General features: G+C 38.1%; 1 protein-coding gene across 2 annotated transcripts in view; it reads right to left on the minus strand.

Moving 5' to 3' along the window:
* Positions 1–16,086, minus strand: part of TNRC6A (trinucleotide repeat containing adaptor 6A) — a 70,484-nt gene that overhangs the window by 44,626 nt on the left and 9,772 nt on the right. For both annotated transcript variants that reach the window (XM_080912208.1, XM_080912207.1), the window contains exon 3: positions 6,954–7,041. In XM_080912208.1, coding sequence (XP_080768334.1) covers positions 6,954–7,041 — 88 coding nt within the window. The remainder of the gene's footprint in view (positions 1–6,953; positions 7,042–16,086) is intronic.

Below are 16,086 nucleotides of genomic sequence, written 5' to 3' on the forward strand. Positions count from 1 at the left end.
TGGAAACCTGAATGTAAAAGATTCAGTAACATTCAGGCTGACCGGAAAAGGCGGAATAATAATAACTTAGTAAGAATTATTTCTAAGTTAAGACAAGGTAAATTCAGGGCAAGGCAATTCATTTTGCTTAGTTAAAAAAAATTAAGATATCAAAAATTCCATTCTAAGTTATATCATTATAAGCATATACAACTATTTATGTTTTAAAGCCACACCAGTGTTCAGCTTTCACTATGATGCTTTGTCCAGTTTTAGAGCATTAGAGATACACAAAATAATGGAGGCCCATCTTGCATTTTATGATCAAAATTAAAAGAGAAGCAGTGATGGAAGAGTAATGCTAAAAGACCTATCAACTAGCTAGACAATAGTTATTTATTTTAGGGAAAAGATTGTGTTTTCTTTCTTTCAAGACAGGGTTTCTGTGCACAGGCCTGGCTATCCTGGAACTAACTCTTTAAACCAGATTGGCCTTGAACTCAGAGACCAGCCTGCCTCTGCCTCCCCCAAGTGTTGGCCTTAAAGATATTAGATAGATAACCCACCACCTGGCTTTAATTTTGAAAATCAGATTATAGGAAAAAAAAATTCGTAGAACTTAGAACTCTGTGAAGTGTTAGAAGTACCTTGTTATATATGTTAAATTTTTTCATGAAGCCAAAGACTCAGAATACAAATTACTTTATAAGGCCCCCAAAAAACTCTATAAATGGCTTTCAAAGAAAAACTGCAAGACACAGAAATTAGGACATTATTAAAACCAAAAGCAAAAGCATAGGCTTTAAAAAACTGTTGGGTATGGGACAGCAGTTTTATGATGTTCTGGAACAGTGGTTTTTAACCTCCCTAATATTGTGACCTTTATGTTGTGGTAATTCCCCAACTATAAATTATTTTCATTGCTATTTCATAACTCTAATTTTGCTAGTTATGAATCATTATCTAAGTCTGTGTATTCCAATGGCCACAGATGACCCCATTGAAAGGGTCATTTGACCCCTAAAAGGGTTTGAGACCAACTGTTCTAGAACAATGGCCAGTCTCATCCTGTATTCTGTCACCAACAGAGAACGGCCCCAGGAGGTAACCCTGAGAACACTGACTGACAGGGTGAAGAAATGAATGATAGAAATCCAGCCTCATTACAATTGATGAAGAGGAAATGGAAGTGGTAAAATTTTGCTTCTTACAGCAGGTTTCTGTACGCTGCTCTAAGAACGCAGTATAAATAAGTAACTATGAGAATTTCCAACTGGATCTAGTATTTTAATAGTAATTGCCTCAACTGACCCAAATTGTAGCCAGTAGTAACACGTATAATTACTGATCACCCAAATGAGGCCAGTTTAAATGGAGATCTGCAAAATATATACCAAATTTCTAATACTGAGTATTTTTCAAAGTATAAGAACAACTTCATTTTGTATAGATTGTGTGTTAAAACAGAAATATTTGGGGCTAGAGAGATGGCTCATCAGTTAAGGTCCTAAGTTCAATTCCTAACAACCACATGGTGGCTCACAACTGTCTATAATGGCATCTGATGCCCTTTTCTGGTGTGTCTGAAGAGAGCTATAGTATACTCGCGTACATAAAATAAATTATTTTTTTAAAGCAGTATTTGGGCTCTACTGAATTACATAAATATTAAAAATTGTCCTTAATGTTTTCTTTTGTTGTTTTTGAAGCAGGATCTCACTGTGTAGGCTGGCTGGTCTTGAACTAATTGAGATGAAACTATCCTGCTTGTATTTCAGAGCTATTGTAAGCTCTTATTATAATAAGAGCTATGGTATTATGGTATTTAAATAATAAAGCGTGACAAATTTGGGTATGAGGAAATTATATACTATTAAGAGTAAGGTGTCCTACACAAGACAATAGAGTTCTGACAAATCAAACATAGAAGTTTATAAACAGTTGGTATTTTAAATATTTTAATATTTAACATTTTTTCACCTTCAAGCAATCTTTAAAACAATTCTACAAATGGAGACATGAGATAATAGCAAACAAGACAAAGGGAGTTTCATTCGGAACAGTTCTACAGCACCTGTCCCATCTACCTCTCTAAATGTCTAAGCAATTTTTTGGAGCTCAAATTCTGAGCTTTATTTGTGACAATGTGTGACTTTTGTCAAATTAGTTAACTTTTCTAAATTAGGTAACTTCCTTCTTCATCTGCAAATGTGGTCAAATAGTCCTCTTAGCATTGTCAGGAGGCTCAGGACTCCAGGTTGTCTCAGAAGAAAGCCCAGAACAGCAGGGAGCGGTTATCAGGTTATGTGTTCTGACTGCTCTCAGTTCTAACTCTCACATGTGGAAATGAGCTGACACTCGTTCCTAGCTCTGTCTTTCTCCTATCTGATAACCAACAACACCTTCCAGATATAATAAATCACGGTGGTTTAAATGACCCCTACAGACTCTAATGTTCAAATATTTGGTCCCCAGCTGGTTGAATGGGAAGAATTAGGGGAATGAACTTTAAGGTTTCAAAAGCACACACCATTCCCAGTTAGCTCTCTGTGCCTCATGCTTAATCAAAATGTAAGCTCTCAGCTACTGCCCCAATGCCATGCCTGACTAGATACTACAATGCTTCCCACCATGGTGGTCATCTGGAACTCCAATAAACCCTTCTCTAAGTTGCCTTTGTCAGTGACTCTTCACATAGAAAAGTAACTAATACATAAAGGAATAAAGAATTAATCAAGTTCAACTCACTTTTTAAAACTGAGATAACAATTACTCAAAAGTCTTTCCTATGAGTTAGCAAAAGGTACCTAGTCTAGAATCCTAGTCTGGTGAATACTAAGGGAAGAGTAAGGTGTGTGGAAGGACAGAGCTATAAGAAGAGCATCTCACTGCCCTCAGTAAGCACCTCCTCAGTCTGGTCATGTTACCACCAATGTTTCAGAGAAATGCTCTGATGAGACTCAGATCTAAGGAAAGGAAGAAGTCAGACATTATATTATTATAGCCCAAGTCTCTCTTAGGTTTTAATAACTTATATCCACAAAATCCCTTCAATTTGAACAGTAACAGCAATACCTAAAATAGTATGACTGTTGACATCTATCTTATCAGAAATTCCAGTCTGTATCACTGCTGTCCCAACGCTTCACTACCAGTTAAGTGAAGGACAGGGTCTATATTATCCCTCATAATTAACCTATTTCTCAATCTCCCTGGTCTTCACTCCAACTCCCTTAAGATACCTCTTGAAAGTTTTCTTATAAAACTGGAACCTGAGGGAAAATTCATGTTAATCATCCCTTTCCCCTTTTTAAGGTTGAAGCTACATGACTGTGATCCATCAAACTGTATTTTAGATCTAAGAACCAGGAGATTCTTCATCATATAAAAAGTATAGTACATACATGGCCAACTTATTAGGATAAGGTTTTTAGAACAGAAAAATGTTTAATATTAAGTTATTATTAACTCACTGAGTATCATGATCATTTTCTAGGGTAGAAAATACCACTTTTTTTTAAAGTACCTATGTTTTATATAGAATTTCTTAGAGAAAGACTAAATTTTGAATATATGCTGAAATAGCAAAATAAAAAGACCTGTTATTGTTAAAATACTGCAGTGAGTTTTGATGATGCCTAATAAGTTATCTAGAGCAAGAGGAACAGGAATCTGGTTCAGTATAGAGCTAGCTTATTAGCATACTCAATGCTCTGTGTATAATATCTAGCACTTAAAGAAACATTGTTATTTGATTTATTTGAAGCAGAAAATAGCTCATGGCATAGTTAGATTTCTTTTTTTTTTTTTTTACAAACATGTTTATTTATTCCTTTTTATGTTATGAGTACACTGTAGCTGTCTTCAGACACACCAGAAGAAGGCATTATATCCCATTACAGATGGTTGTGAGCCACCATATGGTTGCTGGGAATTGAACTCAGGACCTTTAGAAGAACAGTCAATGTTCTTAACCTGTTGAGCCATTTCTCCAGCCCCATAGTTAGATTTCAAAAGCACACATGCTGTTAGGAAGTTAAGTGTACATGTTTTCTGTATTCATAGCATGAGAACTTATACTTTATTTCGCATTATAAAATGTTCCTTTTATATGATTGCTCAGTTTAAAAGTTCCCCTGTATATGGTGAGATGTAAAGCAGAAGTGTGAGATACTACTCTACCTAGAACACAGTGCTGAGGTAGAGCTGTGAGAACAGATACCCAATAAGAGAGAGAATCAAATTTCAACTTGTGCATCTGTTAGCATGATGAAACCAACATCAGCCACTGAAGTCACTTGATACTGAACACAAACAGATTAAAACAGATAGCTGCTAGTGTCTTCTGCAGAAGTTAAAGTGCAAGGTTCATAACCAGGTGAGTTGTGATGAATTAATGTTCAAACACATGTGTATATGGTCCTGTCCACCTGACTCATGTTGGTTTATACTAGGATACACTTGCTGGCTTCTACAGGGGGAAAAAAAAAGCTCCACAAACCCTGTCTTAACAGTTTGTGACTCATAGTCTTTCATATGGGCCAATCTGGGAGTTTTCTTTTTTTAAGGAGCTATTTGGTAGCAGTGTGTGGAAATACCAGCTGTCCTTATTTTGCCAACAGGTTGCATTCAAATTCAGTCATACGCTGGTTTTCTGCAAATTGGAGAAGCTGTATTTATAGTAGCAGTCTGGACAATGAAATTTAACAATTATTGAGGGTTTTTAACTTCCTTTAGACTGTTTAGTGGATTGACAGGATGCATAGCAATATGTGGAAGATCTGGTAAAGCAAGCCGTGGGTGGTTCTTGTAGGATATGATGAGAGATAGGCTAGATCCACTAACTGAGGCAGGGAAGAAGTGGGAAAAATGAAAAGTTGTCCCTGCAGACCCGACGGTGACAAATAACTAACAGGCAAACACCATTCGTGAGCTCCACGTAAATGTATGCACACATAAGGAGGCATCTTAGTGACCTGGTGATTTAAAAGTTGATTGTAAAGGAAGGTAAAGATGAACTTTCACAACTGAGCCATTAATTTCTATATGCTAACTTAAAATTATTTTACTAAGCATCTTCCTTTTCCTTTTGTTGAATCACCTCAAATTCCAAACACATATTCCTAAATATTACCTGAGGTTCTTTCCCAAACATGCTGCACTGTAACTTACTAGCTACATCTTGAATTCCTTAGGACCAACAAAGCCTAAGGCAACAACACTTAGATGTTAGCCAAATCAGATTCTACATTAAGCATACCAACTAGCCTCCTCACCAATCTCTAGTTTACCTCAAGAGTTCTTTTATGGGCAAATGGTACCATGGCCCAAGAGTGCAGTAAGTTTTCCCCAACCTTAGACTTGAGGACACATCTCTTTCATTAATAACAAATAAAGATGGGCCAAACTGCAAAGACATCAGAAAACCTCTGGTGGGGGACTCAAGGCATCAGCCAATACAAGACTCTATACTAGACCCTATCCAAACACCTATAATGCACACCTATGTATTTCTTCCAACTTTCCCTGAGTACGACAAGACTGGACTGATTAGTGCCACCTACTATCTCTCCTCACACTCAGTTCTCCAAAAGGCTCTGTACTCTATTACTTTTCCCAGTGGTGTAGCGAGTTTAGCACACCCAGAACTAATTAACTGATCACTTCTTTTTCTGTACTCTCTAAGCAGAGTAATGGTTTCCAAATATATTTCATCACTCAATGGAATCTAACAGTCAGGCTAGGATGCTCTATCTTCACAGCTACTAAGCAAATTCTGTGGTTTATGTCAATAGTCCCTTAAATCAGTACTTCAATTGCCTCCAATCTAATCCAACATTTTCCTGAGGGAAAATACAAACACTCAAAGTCTTAAGAAGAGACTACCTATCACTAACTTTCAGAACCATCTCCTGACACTACTTCCATTACCCCCCCCCAAGCCTCCATATTTTAATACATACAAGCTACAAATTCCTGGTTCTGAGTGCCTGGGGTACTTTTCTGCTCCTTAAATCAGCTGACTCATTTCTAGTCTGAGGAAATGTCCTGTCCCTCTGCTCCAACTCAGGCTAAGGTATCTTCTTGCTCTGTGCTTCAGCAGCTTCCCATAAAGACATGCTGCATGCACTGCACCTTGTGTCTGCGCTGAGTGGTGGTAAGGTCCTAGCACAATGCCTCACCTAAGACACGCGTTTAAAAAGCACAGCAGTACTTTTCCACTAAAATGAATACATAGTTTATTGGGTCTTTTAGAACATTTTAAGGTCCTTGAGAATTTGACAGGGAAGACTGAGTGGCAGGTATGCTGGCAGTGGCCTTTGCATACTTGCCCTGGCTCCAGCTTCTTATTCTGTATTGTATAGAGTTCTTTTTTAACAAACACCTTAGGGCTTGCTTTAAAGTGTCTTCATTTAAAGTGAAAATTTAGAAACTCAGCACAGGAATTAAATTAAAAGGGACTTTTATTCTTTATCAATTAAAACTTGTTTAAATATGATTTGCTTAAATATAGTTTACTTTATTTCCTACTTTGCACATGTATTGTATCACCTAATTTAACATAACACTTGTTTTATAAAATGTAAAGAAACTGATGGCCAAGGAGGCTAAATAAAATTGATGGTCATATCACTCCAAGGTTGTATAAACAAGTAAGGCATCAAAACCCTTTGCATCTTCATGGCCACTAAGCTTCTGTGTTCTCCCAATTATAAAATTATAATGAAATACATAGGAATCACTCATTGAGAGATAAACCCCATGAAATGTACTTACCTTTGAAAAACTCAGTATGGGCAAGATTATGCATTAAATTACGTATTCAACAAACATATATGCACATTCAAAGACATTAAATATTAAAATGAATCTTGAATGAAGTTAACAAACTTAATCAGATGCTTTAACAAAGTCATTAGTCATTTCCTTTTATTCTATGTTCAAACTGCTTAACAAAGTTTATCATATACTACCTTCTTTTGAGCAGCTTCCTTCTTTTTCTTGTCGTCTTTTTTCTTTTTCTTTTCTTCCATCAACTGTTCTTCTTCTTGCACTAAATCCCTGAACCACACAGTTGCAATTAACTTTCCCAAAATGGATTTAGAAATAAAAATAAAGCTGCATACAGATTCATTTTCACTTATAGAAAAGAGCACACACACCTTGCGCCCAGCCACACAACTATCATGTACTGCAGCTTACTTTAACTAACAGAGCTCCCTTTGCTAGTACAAGAGCTGTCATCTCATGTCACATCAAGTAAGGCAAATGAAAAACTGACAGTGCTAGACTAAGTGTAAATCCTGGGTAAGCTGTACTTATCTTGTGAAGGGTCCCAATTATCATACAGCACTAAATGCTGATAGACTGAGATCTGAAGCTAGACCAAACCCAGAGCTCTACACTTTAGGCAAAAAAATTCATCACTGAACTACATACCCCACCGGAAATTATTTCTTGAGTACAAATTACTCATAAATAGGTAATATGTATTTCAGAATTATAATAATCTCAAACTATCCCTTCTTTGGAATGTTATAAGCTATCATGTGTGCTTACTTAAATTTTTGGAATCTAAGAGTTGCCAACAGAAAGAACCCACAAACTACTTCCTCCTCTTCTCCCTCCACTTCCTGAAATTCAGGGAGAAAGCAACTATTCAAAACTAATTAGTGAACGACAACAAAAGAAATCATATCTGGTAATAAACATACAAGTCTTAGGTACGTTTACCTACCACCCTTCAAGCAGATCAGAAAGAAGGGGGTAGGGTGCAAAAGGAATAGAAAAGCAAGATCCGGGCTGAAGAGATGGCTCAGTGGTTAGGAGCACTGATTGTTCTTCCGAAGTCCTGAGTTCAATTACCAACACCCACATGGTGGCTCACAACCATCTGTAATGGGATCCAATGCCTTCTTCTGGTGTGTCGAAAGACAGCTACAGTGTGCTTATATATAAGAAATAAATCTTTAAAAAAAAAAAAAAAAGCCAGATCCACTCTAATCCCTGAGCCCTTCCTGCCTACATGGTTACAGAAAGCATTTGCTCTAAAAAACAAATCAAAACCAAAACAATGCTTTCTAAGAAAACTAAAACTTCCAAAGGAGGCTTACAGGTCTCTTCCCTGAGTGCACAGTTCTCCATCAATCACTCAGTTGAGGCCTGTCCATTCCCATGGTGCTCTGGATTACTCCTGTCATTCAAGCAGTCTATGAGAAACTCTACGAACATATGGAGGAAATTCTGGGTACCCACATTAGCCTAGAGTCTAAGTTGCATGATACCAATAAGTAACTGTTCAACATACTGAAAAAGACCATCAAACATAAAAATAATGTATAACCCTGCCCTAAATAATCTTTCTGGAGGACACACTACAAACAACAGACACAAAGGGAGGGCCAATGGGGAGCATAACCATTTGTTAAGGCTGAATGGCAATGAGGAGGTATCAAGATAAAATCAGAACGATAGGCACGTATGTAGGAAACAGGAAGAGGCTATATTCTATAATGTACTGTAGAGAATTCAAACCTGGCCCTTCTGGTGGAAAAAAATGAGGGGCATTAAGTAGACTAAATAAATACAAATGAGTGGCATTATGCCCAATTGAAATAATTCATGCCAAATGTGTTGATTATATTCTCTTCTGAGTAAGGTCCAGCCTATCAGTCCAAGGCCAAGGCAACCACAGTGTACAAGAGTAGCAGAGGAAATGGTATACAAAGGCAATAAAGGTATGTCCCTCTTAAAATAGGGAAAACAAAAGGGCAAAAGCTCTAATTCTTTGACTTTCTTCAGCTTCTGTGTCACCATGCTAGAACTGAGATATAGCCAGGTGTGGCAAATACCAGCATGCACAGGCAAAAAGATCACAAGTTTGACACTAGGGTTTGCTATATAGTAAGCTCCTCTATCATAAGGAAACATATTTACTTCACAGTATTTCCCAAGGCTGAGATAGGGAGTGGTGATTTAATACAATGGTCCTCAGTGGCATCCAAAAATACTGTCTACCCTGCGTATGTCAAGATACCAATCCTATTAGCATTTGTTCTTCATGGTCTCCTGTCAACTACAGGTTTGTTCTTTTCTGATCTTTCTCCTTTCTCTAAAACTTTATTTTAGTGCTAGCTTTGTAAAGTTAGCAAGTACCCTTAGTACTTAAGACACATGCTATATATTTCAAAATGTAACAGGGGCTGACATTCAAAGGACAAAGTTGTTCTTCAACACTGTCAACAACACAGACTCACTCAACCTATTCATCCACTCATCCATCTTTTTTCTAGGTTTTTACACGAACCAAAATTTTAGCTATTTTTCCCTTCACTGTCAGTGGCAAGATATTTCAAAGCTATAGTTCTATAAATCTACAAGCCGTTCAAAAGGAACTAGGGTCCCCTTCTGGGACTCTCAAATGAGAACTTAGTATTTTTACTTATAGCTTGTACCACTTAAAGCCTTTGAGTGCCCAGAGAGAATTTTGTAGGAAATAGAAATGCTCTGGAATAATTGTATATATTTGTTACATCTATTTACCTATACTCAAAATGTAAATGTTGTTGTATATAAACTGAATTTTCCATGTGACTTTTTAAAAATATTTATTTTATGTGTATGCTGCTAAGCAGCAATGAGGATCTTAGACTTTCAGAGGACAGCAAGATGAGTCAGTGTGTAAGTTGCCTGCCACCATCCTTGACAACATGAATTCCAGCCTCAGGACCCACACAGTGAAGAGTGGGTCTCTGACCCTGTGGAGACCCTTGAGCTTACTGCACCTTTTTACTCATTCCACCCCCACTCCCAGCAGACACTTAAAAAAAAACTGATGTCACTTTTTGGGGGGGAGGGGCTGGAGTAGTGGCACAAGCCCTTAATCCCAGCAGAAAAGGTGGATATTGAGTTTGAGGCCAGTCTGATCTATAGAGTGAGTTCCAAGGCAGCCAGGGCTACATGGAGGAGAGTGAGAGAGGAAGAGAGGAAGAGAAGAAGAGAGGAAGAGAGGGAAAGAAGGAGAGAGGGAGAGAAGGAGAGAGAGGGAGGGAGGGAGAGAGGGAAGGGGAGGGGAAAGAGGGAGAAATTTATTTTATGTTTTTCTCCTGTGAATGTTTATGGAATGATAAGGAAAAAACTAGACCATAGCTAATAAATATTTGTCTTAGATAAGTTTCCATTGCTGTAAAAAGACACCATGACCAAGGCAACTCTCATAAAGGAAAACATTAAATTGGGCTGGCTTATTGGTTCTGAGATTCAGTCCATTATCATTCTGGCAGAGAGCATGGCAGTGTCCAGGCAGGCGTGGTGCTGGAAGACCTAAGAGTGAACATCTTGTTCTGAAGGCAAACAGGGCTAGAAGGGTTTCAAAGCCCACCTCCACAGTAACACACTTCCTCCAACAAGGTCACACCTCCTAATAGTGCCACTCCCTGGGCCAAGCATATTCAAACCACCAAAATACTGTAAAGTGTAAACCTGAACAGTTGGATAGTTTTAAAAAACTAAGAGACAAGCTAGTGGGATGGTTCCTCAGATAAAGGTGCTTACCACCAAAGCTGACTGACAACTTGATTTTGACAAACAGAGTTTACATGATGAAAGGAAAGAAGTGTGTACTGATTTCTGTGTATATTGTGACATACACATGCACATACAATAAACACAGTAACACACATACAAAACACAAAAGCATAAAACCTGTTGGAAAGTATAACAATGAAATATCAAGTCATAATATAGACAGACGGACAGATGAATATTCTATCCTGCCACACCATCCTTGAGAATGTGTCTTACTGCAGTAAAGCACTAAACCATAAGGCATATGTATATGAAAATGCACTGCAAGTCTCTCTCAAGGGAACTGAATGCAAACACTGGAGGGCCATCAATAAAGAATGGCTGCTGCATACAAAGCATAATGAAAAGGAGCTGATCTGCTTACACAGTGGAAGGAATGTCCCTAACACAAGCAAAGGAAAAGCACAAGCTGTACATTCATAAACAGTACTAGTCCCAGCCTGGCCTCAAACTCACTGAGATCCACCTGCTTTTCTGCCTCCCAGTGTGGTGGCCAACACCTGTTGTTCTAGCACTTAGAGTGAGAGCAGCAGGATGCGGAGTGCAAAGCCGTCAGCTACAATACAGTCCCAGGTTAGCCGAGCTACATATAAGACCCTATCTTTAAGAGAAAGAATGTTAACAATATTTCTAATTTGAGGTGTTATGGGAAGCATTAATTTAGTACAAAAGAACTTTTCCAATACTAGATCTGATTCCACTTTTCCATACCTACCACAGCACCACGGACAAAAGAAAAACTGACATGTACAAAACTGACAAGATGAGGGCCAACCTTTGAAAATGGGCAATGAGTAAGTGCAGACTACTCACCATGTTCTATTTTCATCGACTCTTCAATCTTTCCATAGTAACAACCTAAAAACTCCATGCTCTATACCACTGGCTAATGGTAACAGGATGCACAGAAGATTAGAATGATATGAATGCAACCCAAAGTACTGGAGCCAGCAGTGCACACCTCAGAGCTGGAGGCGCCTCCTACTCTTACACTTTCTAAGGTTGAGGGTCAGTTCTTCTAACATCTCTTTCCAAGGGAAATACTGTTCACTGTTATTATGAATATGGACTAAGAGCTAAGATCTGCAAGCATCTATTCACCATGAATGAGCAAATGTTACTTTCAGGTGATCCATTATTTTGCAAGCCTCTGGAAAGAGAATAGGTAGATACTCAAAAATAATAGCAGCAGGACAATCTCTACATGAAAACATTAAACCATAGCCAAGGCACACCAGACATGTAGGAGTAGGCTTGCATGGTATGCTGAAAGAGTTAACAAAATCAACACAGCAAGTGTCAACTACAGGATGATCTTTGGCCTGTGTCATTCCCTAATTGATGAGAGTAGGTACCTAGCACCTCAACTTCACAAACATTACAATTCAACTTAACACCTTTTCTTAAAGTATGATACAGGACCGACCAGACTCCAACAGAAACCTTGGACAATAATTTTCTTTAAAAAAAAATTATGTTTTGCTTGTATGTTTGCAAAACATGTGTGTGCCCAATGCCCGAGAAGTCAGAAGAGGGCTTCAGATCCTCTGGAACTTGAGTTATGTGTGATTTTGAGCCACCATAGAGGTGCCAGGAATCAACCTTAAGTCCTCCACAAGAACAAGTGCTCTCAACTCCTGAGCTATCTCTCCAGCCCAAGGATAACAAATTTCTAACAAACCCTGCTCTGGCAAATCTCTTAATGTTTCCCTTTGATGCAGGGAAGATTCTGCATGTCTTCTGCACAGGGTGTGATTATGGAAGCTGACACCTAGTTTCTTCCACTATTTACCCTATTAGCCTTTTTCCTTTGTTAACTGTTCTTTCAACTTCCTTTCATTTTGAGGGACATGAAGTTAGACGTACTGCCTGATATACACAGAAAGACAGAGAGGGCCATCCACAACTAAGTAATGAAGATGAACTTCCAAGATGGCTAACCAGACTTTAAAGTCCAAGCTTTAACATGTGACTCGGCTGTCTAGGAAACAAATGAGACAAGGACAGATGGTTCTAGTTGCTTTAAGAAAGGAAAGGAAACGGAAGGCAACTTTTCTGATGGCCCAAGTAGCCATCAGTGGCAGGTCACCCTCACAGTCAACCGCATGTTTAAGCTGGTTATGAAACCCACATCACATCTGTCAGAAGATCATCTGCCCTCCTTCTTCACAAATCCCACCTACTGCACTACCTATTGGCTTTACTGTTTTCCTCAGTCTTGATTTCTGTTCATCAATAAGCTAGTCAGTACTGCATAGTAAGTCACTGATAACCTAACTAGTATCAGCAGACAGCAGGACAGAAACCCAATTACAGCAAAAATTTGTAAGAGAATGAGTCTGTTGGGGTCAGTTTTTCCAATAACTTCTGCAGGAAAACGAACAGAACGCAATAGAATAAAATTTGTGATTTTTTTTGAAACAGAAAACTAATATGGAAAAAAATGAATAAAGCAGTGAAAATAATTATGAACAAGGGAATGTAACAGGCTATTTCCAATCACAACAGATTCACTAGTACAGAGGACTTTAATGTAAAATGATACAGAAAAAAGGACTATATATTGAAGCTGAAAGAGGACTAGAAAGAAAGAAAAACAGAATGGGAAGACAATGATGAAGAAGGATGGATGAAGATCACTTGGTTAACATTCGAGACAATGAGATAAAGTGACTTCATGCACTTTTACCAAAGAAAAGCACCTCAGTCCTAGCCTGCTCCTGCCCCAAACACAGCTCCAGACCTAAAGAGAGAAACAGAGAGGCAACCTACAAAACAGCCTTCACTCTTTACACACCAGAAAAATGCAATACAAAGACTGCCAACCAGTTCCAGAGTACAGGCATCTAAACCAAATACAAATTGTGACCTTGCATTGACTTCGACCAGAAAAAAACAAAAGAAAACCTGTTCTTTTTGCCTTGCTGTGACAAACAGTGCTGAGACAACACAGAAAATTTTAGTAAAATCTTTGCATTAGCAATCATGAATGTCAGTGTTGTCCCCAATTATGAGAATGACACTGTAATTACCAAGAAAATGCCTCTGAATTTAGAATACAGACATAACAAGTTTTTAGGGATAGAAGGGCATCTTGTTTGCAAGTTGCAACAATATTATACATATAACAGGGGGAAATAATAAAAGTTCGGGCTGAGGAAGTTAGTCAAAACAGATATCCCACCATCAGGAAAGCAGCACTTGACAGTATATAGTGTTGGAAATATTTATTTTGGACCTACAACCCAGAAATATAGCAGTAGTATCATTCCCCATCACTGTGAAAAGACACTCTTCCATGGCTTGCCAGGTACAAGGCTGTCTGTCCTAAAGCTCACTCAGACTCTGAGCTGCTTACTTAAATCTCTAAGCTTAGCTCAATTACTACTTCCTTCACATTTCTTTCCATTCAATACAGACCTCACCCTTGACCTCCAATTAAACAATATACATGGTCTAATTATTTTAGATGTTAATCTCGCTGTTCCAGAAAGAACTAATTACTGGTGCAGGGAAAAAAACCAGTTCTCCTTGAACTGTACTCCCTGGCACAGAGGGTCTTAATTAGACAACAATCCCTGCTTCCTTCCCTTACTAAGAGGCTATAACTGTACTTTCGCTTTTGCCACCCACACACTATTTCTTCAAAGACCAGATCAAAGGAGCCTTTCCTAAGCACAGTTTGTAGTGCAAAGTTTGGGGGCCCATGTCAAGAAAAGGAGAACTTAAATTTCAGAACCAGCAGCAGCACCTGTGGCCTTACAAACATATTTAACATCTCATAAGCCTCTATTCTGTACAAGTCCAAATGTACATCCCTGAAAAAGTTGTGAAGATTAGATTAGGTTAAACGGATAAAGTGCTAACTGAAGGCACGGAGTAAGTGTTCACTAATCATTAGCTACAGGAAACTCACTGCAAGACACTGAGTGACAGGTAGGATAGAAAGAAGGCCAAGCAGGAATATAGAGAAAATGTTACTGGATACAAAAAAAAAAAAAAAAAAAAAAAACAAACAAACAAAAAAAAACTCTTGAAGCACAATACAGCATCTGATACATCTGATACACCCCAAAGCAACAGCTAACACCCCTAGATCCCAAGTCAAATACCACATACCAAAAACACGGAACACTACTACAGGAAGAATATAGATTTATTACCATTAGAAATACAAACACACTGGGTGTGGTGGCACACAACTTTAATCCCTATCACTCTGGTCTCTTGGAAGCCAGTCTGATCTGCAGAGCAAGTGCCAGGACAGTCTGGACTACACAGAGAAGCCCTGTCTTAGAAAAAAAACATAAAAAAAGACAGACAGAAATTTCCAATCAAAGGATTCATCTCAAGAATGAAAGGTTGGTTTAACATAAAAAAAAAAAAAAAAAAAAAAAAAAATCCGTGTAATACGGTGTTAAAAGAGGGAACACAGTTATTGATAGCATCAATAGACAAGAGCAGCAGTCACAAAAATTCAAAACACTATCACTAAGAAAAGCAACCAGGGCTGGAGAGATGGCCCAGTGCTTATGAGCACTGACTGCTCTTCCAGAGGTCCTGAATTCAATTCCCAGCAACCATGTGGTGGCTCACAACCATCTGTAATGGGATCCAATGCACTCTTCTAGTGTGTCTGAAGACAGCCACAGTGTACTCAAATATATTAAATAAATAATATTAAAGGGGGAGGGGAAAGAAAAGCAATCAAACTGGATGTAAAAGAAAACTATTAAATAGATATAGGGTAGTTATAAAAAAAAGTCCACAGCTTCTATTAGTGGTAACATAACCAGTCTTGACATTCTTTTTCAATACTATATGAAACAGACAAACAAAAAAAAAAAAAAAAAAAAAAAAAAAACAGGGGCTAGAGATATGGCACACTGGTTAAGAGAAGCAGCTGTTCTTTTAGAGGACTCATGTTTGGTGGCAGCTCACAACTACCAGTTCCAGGGGATCCAATACCTTTTTCTGGCTTCGTGGGCAGACATACATACAGGCATAACAGCCACAGCCACAGCCACAGCCACAGACACACACACACACACACACACACACACACACACACACACACACAAAATTAAATAATTAAGTAACAACAACAATATCTTAAGTGAAACAAAAGAACTCAGTTAATAGGGCAAACACAGCAAGATCAGAAAGGAAGATGTAAATCTATCTGTATTTACTGATGGCAGGGACTTTGGGTATAGTTGGGATGAAGTACATGCTTAAGTACCAACTACTGAAGTAGACAATTCCCTTTCTAATAGCATCAAAACCACAAAATACTCAGGAATAAAATTTTTTAAGTTCAAATTGTATACTTAAAACAGTACATCTTTGAAAAAATTAAAGGCCTAAATAACTAGAAAGTCTATATATATGAATAGATATAAAGAATGCCATTAAGCTGGTCTACAAACTGTTCTTATCCAAAGCTCAGCTTTTCATTAAAACAGAAAAACTGATGCTAAAATCCACATAGAAACACCAGGGAACCACTAACACAGCCTT

Source organism: Micromys minutus (assembly GCF_963924665.1).
Source record: "Micromys minutus genome assembly, chromosome: 2".
In the NCBI taxonomy this organism is placed as follows: Eukaryota; Metazoa; Chordata; class Mammalia; order Rodentia; family Muridae; genus Micromys; species Micromys minutus.